Raw genomic sequence first — 5,437 nt, 5'->3', positions numbered from 1 at the left:
ACCCAGCTAGACTCAGTTGGTCCCTGCTGGACCCAGCTGGTCCCTGCTGGACTCTCACGGAACCGGGTCTTTCTGTGTTTTTGTGTCTCTGCAGTCTCCTTCAGACGGAGCGCTGGTTTTGAGGGCCTACAGCCGCCGGAGGGGCGGTGCAGCCTCTTTGATAAATACAGCAGTGACACGTGTAAAGCTGCCGGTGGCGCGTGCGGCCGCCACGGCGCCGGCGCCGCGCGGACAGGTGAGGCGGAGACGGAGAGGCCGCGTGCGGCGGGACTCACCTAAACTGCCGGTGAATCCGTCCATTTTCCGGGAGAAAAGCGGGAGTCCGGGCCGGAGGCCTGCGGAGCCTCAGCGCGCACTGCGGGCCTCCGTCCGGGTTTTTCCACTGCGGCGGGGGGAGGAGGCGAGACGAGCCGTGCCGAGCCGAGCCGACCTGGGTCTGTCCCCGCAGCGCTGCCGGGTCGGTCCGTCTGCGAGGCCGAAGATCCGCCGCTGAGCTGCGGCTGAAGAAGCTCCGGAGGATCCGAGAGAAAGAACCGCGGAGACTCGACGGACCGACGGCCGCTTCCGACTCCGCCTCTCTGGCAGCGCGCGCTTCCCTTGGGGAAGGGGGGCCTCAGGTTTCAGCGGCGCGCGCTCAGGTGCTGCAGCGCCACCTGGCGGTCAGTGTGCGTCACCACGGCGGGCTGAGCTGAGCAATAAGATCCATTTAAATATTTACTGATCAAGTTTAAATAAAATCCTGGTAAAAATGTTCGGATTTATATTACCAATCAATAATCAATACTGTATCAGCCATCCTGTGGGTTCCTGAGGCTTCTCAGCGATCAATACAAACAAACTGAGACCAAAGTTGTCTTTTATTTTGTCAAATACAAAAAGATAAAAATTCACTTTATAAAACAGTCCCTTCAGAATAAAAGAAAAAAGCAGAACACATAATCAATAAATCTGGTTGATTTGTTCAGTCGGCTCAGATTTACAGAACATTTAATCAATAAATCTGATTGGTCAGACACCCTGAAATCTTTATTCACACATCATTTAAACAGAACTTTATTCATTCAAAGCTTGTTAACATCAATCCAGTGTGGTGACCTGAAGGAGCGCCTTCATCATCGTCTTCATCAGTTTGTTACTTTCACACCTGCAGCGATCGATCGATCAATCAATCAGCTGATTGGAAGAAGAACAAACCTCTGATGAGGATGATGAAGATGAAGCAGGCAGTGAGCAGTAAACAGCCCTCAGGTCACACCTGTTCAGGTAAAAGGCCTCTCTGGTGCAGAGCTCAGTCACATGACATCAGAGAAACAAACAGAAGCTGACGTTCTTCCAGAACAGCAGAACCACGACGTACGTCACCTGTCAGGTGTGTACTCAGTCTGTTCTCCGTTACCACAGCAACGAAGAGGAAGAAGAAGAAGAAGAAGAAGAAGAAGAAGTGGAAGAAAAAGACAGAAGAAAAGGAAGGCACATCTGACTGAAGAAAGTTGGTCCAGTAACACCTGGTGCAAGCTCCACCCTTTAGCGATGGAAGCCCCGCCCCCTGCAGGTGGAGGTTTCAATAGCTGAATCTGACCTTCTCAATGTCAGAGATCAGCGTCCTGGCCAGGTAGATCCCCACCATCTGAAACACAGACAGGTATGCAGGTGAAGCCCAGACAGGTGGGCCGGTACAGAAACGTCCTGTAATGCGACTGCAAACCTCCGTCAGAGGAGTACTGCGTGTGTCTGTAGTACTGTGTGTGTCTGCAGTACTGCGTGTGTCTGTAGTACTGTGTGTGTCTGTAGTACTGCGTGTGTCTGTAGTACTGTGTGTATTTGTACCTGCAGCAGAGAGATGACGATGAACACGATGGCGACGGTGTACAGGTTTCCAGGCAACCAGTCCTCCAGCGCCGTGATGCAGCCTTTGGTGTAGATGTGGTCGCTCCACTCCCTCTGCACAGAACGTTCACCAGGTTCTCATTAGAACATGAGCACTAACCCCGCCTCCTCCCCTATCGCCATGCAATGTCACAGTGATGTCACAGCCACGGACCTTCAGCGGCAGGTTTCATGGCGTCTCTCGTACCTGCAAAGACCCTCACCTGTCCAGCAGGTGTTCACACTGACAGAACAAGAGGTGAGCTCACCTTTGATTTGCTCCTCACGTCGTAGCCACACTGAGTGTTCACCACCGAGTCCTGCAGCGAGGAGAAGAACGTCGCACACGCTCAGATTGCACTGTACTAATGTTATTGATCAGAAGTGATCAGTATTGATTAGCGAAGAACTCACAGCAGGATCAGTGATGCAGCAGGAGAACGGAACCCCACACTTCTCCCTGCTGCGATGGGTTCCGTTGCAGCTGAAGTATATGTTCTGATCCCAGTCAACCGGATCCTGAGCACCGCAGCAGTGGTTCTGGTGACAGAACATAAAGGTTAAAGGTTCCACAGGAGAACATCCCTCTGACATGTCTCGGTTCTAAACTGACATGAAGGCATTAAAGCAGTACCACGCGCTGCAGGGAGTCGATGAGGTTCTGCAGGTCGATGTCGTCTCTGTACGCTTTGATGTTCGCCAGATAGAACTCGATGATCCATTCTCTGACCTGACCCTGAAAAACCACCGCCAGAACTGCAGCCGTCAGCTCCAGGAAGAAGATCAGGCCGATCACTCCCGAAAACTGACCAAGAACACACAGAGAGGCTTGAGATGAGGCGGAGAACATCCAGCAGCACACCTCCAACACGCACACCAGAACAGACACACGTCTAACGTACAAACTTCAGCAGACAGATGTTTTCCCTCAGAGCTCCCACGCAGCCAGCGAAGCCCAGGATGAAGGTGACTCCACCGACCACCAGGACCAACCAGACCGGGTCAAACCCATGTAGCCGGGTCACCTGAGTCAGGTCCGACAGGACTCCCTGTGAACCAGTAAAACCAGTACAGTCAGTCCAGTACAACAGTGGATGTGTAATGTGTGTAAAGTCATAATAAATGAAACATGATGTTAAACGTGTGCTCTTCCTGTTTGTGTTCATTCACCTTCTCACTCCAGGCCCAGAAACCAACCGCAATGAAAGCAACTCCAGCTAGCTGCAACACAGAGACACCAGCGATTAGACACATCCCACACTGAGCAGCATTTAGACACAATGACTGGGAGGAAGCGTTTGGCTCAGAGCCCTGTGATGACCATGTACAGCTGAAACCAGACGTTTACATCCACTGTATGAGAAGACATAAAACCTCTTTGTTCTCACCGTCTGACACTAAATCAGACTCAACGTTTCCTGTTTCAGCTCAGTCAGGACCACCAACATTATTTATATTTGCTAAACACCAGAATAATGAGACAGAGGATTTTGTTTAGAGAAGAGCATTTTTTTTAGAGCTTCTGATTGGCTGACTGACAACATGTGAGTTAATTGAAGGCACACCTGTGGGTGTATTTTAAAGCACACCTCAAACACTCTGCTTCCTTTGGTGACAACATGGAACATCTAAAGAAACCAGCCCAGATATCAGGAGAAGAACCGTGGACCTCCACCAGTGTGGTCCATCCTTGGATACAACTTCCAGAAGCCTGAAGGTTCCACGTTCATCTGTTCAGACAGTTCGATCAAACATAAACAAAGGAGAAAGGGGGAAGCTTGAAGCCTGAGAACACCATCCCAGCTGTGGAGCACGGGGGTGGCAGCATCATGCTGTGGAGGGACTGGTGACCTTCACACAATAGATGGCATCATGAGGAAAGAACATGATGTGGAGATATTGAAGCATTATCTCCAGACATCAGCAGGAAGTTACAGCTTGGACACTAATGGGTCTTCAGATGGACAATGACCCTCAGCATAGCACCAGATTAGCTACAGAGAGGCTTCAGGACAACAGAGTCAGTGTTGTGGAGCGGCCATCACAAAGCCCTGATCTCCATCCTGGAGAACATCAGTGGAGCAAGGAGACCAACAAACCTGACCCAGTTCCACCAGTTCTGTCAGGAGGAATGGGCCAGAACTCATCAGACTGTTGTGAGAAGCTTGTGGAAGGAAACCCAGAACGTTTGACCCAAAGTCATAGAGTTTAAAGGCAACGCTAGCAGATACTGAGGAGATGGATGGAAACTTCTGACTCTGGAGAAAGTCATAAAACATTCTCTGTCTCATTATTCTGGTGTTTAGCAAATATAAATAATGTTGGTGATCCTGACTGAGCTGAAACAGGAAACGTTGAGTCTGATGGTGAGAAAAAAAAAAAGGTTTTATGTCTTTTTATACAGCTGATGTAAACGTCTGGTTTCAAGATGTCTGTTCCTGACTCCAGACTGATGAACTGCTCTAAACTAACTCACGTAATACTGGTAATGTGTCACTTCCTGCTCCCTCAACCACACAGGATGTCAGTGACATCACTTCCTCTGAAGCAGAGACAGACAGGAAACAGATTTCAGTCCTGTTTCCTGTTTCTGCAGCAGTCAGTGTGCACGGACACACCACACAGAACTCACAACACACAGTCCAACAAGTCAACATCACTCACAATCCCACAAGCTGCTGACTGAGCAGTGGCACATGATGACAGGCAGAACGTTTGAACATCATAACTAGTCAGTTACTCTGACTAGCTGTGGTTTTTATTCCAGGTCTGTGTCCCTTCATTCTGACCAGTTAAACCAGTCAGATCTCTGTGAGTCTGTCAGTCACAATAACAGCTGCACACGTCTCAAACCTCACTGGTCTGAATTGTTGTGATGTTGTTGCTGATGCGAGTCTTCTGATTGGATGTTGGTCCAGCAGGCTGAACAGTGGCATCAGCTGCTGAGGAGGACCAGAGGTTAGCAACAGAAAGCGCTCATCAGCAGGAGCTAGTGGAGAACCACAGCTTTGTTCTTGGTCCTTGGAGGTTAAACTCTCTAGAACTTGGTCCTCACTGCTCTGACTTGGAGGTAAAACAGGTGCCAGATGTGGTTACTGAGTCCTAGTAGGTCTGAAGAACAAGCCGTAGCTTCTAACTACAGAAATCTGCAGCATTATTTAACCATCACAACTTTGATTGTACACATCTGTGATCACATTCTGAGGAGGCAGAGTTCCAGTTTGAGATCCTACAGCATCAATCTGATCAGTTCAAACCCACTTAGGAGCCTGAGAGGACAAAGTAGACCTGATGAACTAAATTAAAGAAATCTGGAACTAGAATTATGAGGAGTAAGAATTAAACTGTAGATAAACTGGAATTACAACTAGTCAGAGTCCAGCTGCTGGTAAACTCAGTGTGAACTGCAGAAGTCTGTGAGAAACACAAGACGGTAAAACACCAATGAAGCTGTGGAGAATCTGAGATGTTCTTCTGGACTCACTGAGGTAAAGATACCTGAAGGACAGAATTCACATAAAGCTGAAATTTAAAACAGCCTGTCAAACGTGAGTTAGGTTTACGGTCAGTG

The 5,437-nt window shown here is 49.0% G+C and overlaps 2 protein-coding genes across 2 annotated transcripts in view; both read right to left on the bottom strand.

Moving 5' to 3' along the window:
- Nucleotides 1-574, bottom strand: part of eml4 (EMAP like 4) — an 18,859-nt gene extending 18,285 nt beyond the window's left edge. The window contains exon 1 of the mRNA XM_008293848.1: nucleotides 276-574. Within this exon, the coding sequence (XP_008292070.1) occupies nucleotides 276-300 (25 nt within the window). The 5' untranslated portion in view covers nucleotides 301-574. The remainder of the gene's footprint in view (nucleotides 1-275) is intronic.
- A 391-nt stretch (nucleotides 575-965) lies between these two features.
- tspan14 (tetraspanin 14) lies at nucleotides 966-3,133 on the bottom strand. Its single transcript, XM_008293841.1, has 7 exons — nucleotides 3,037-3,133; nucleotides 2,769-2,915; nucleotides 2,501-2,671; nucleotides 2,281-2,406; nucleotides 2,136-2,186; nucleotides 1,828-1,941; nucleotides 966-1,627 (listed from the first exon to the last, which is right to left on the bottom strand). Exons 1-7 carry the CDS (start codon nucleotides 3,118-3,120, stop codon nucleotides 1,562-1,564), a joined length of 759 nt encoding a protein of 252 aa, XP_008292063.1. The 5' UTR covers nucleotides 3,121-3,133; the 3' UTR covers nucleotides 966-1,561.
- Nucleotides 3,134-5,437: the final 2,304 nt, after the last annotated feature.

Source organism: Stegastes partitus, unplaced genomic scaffold (assembly GCF_000690725.1).
Source record: "Stegastes partitus isolate 25-593 unplaced genomic scaffold, Stegastes_partitus-1.0.2 Scaffold915, whole genome shotgun sequence".
Classification (NCBI taxonomy): Eukaryota; Metazoa; Chordata; class Actinopteri; family Pomacentridae; genus Stegastes; species Stegastes partitus.
Note: the sequence above shows the minus strand (reverse complement) of the source record. Positions and strands in the feature narration are given on the sequence as shown.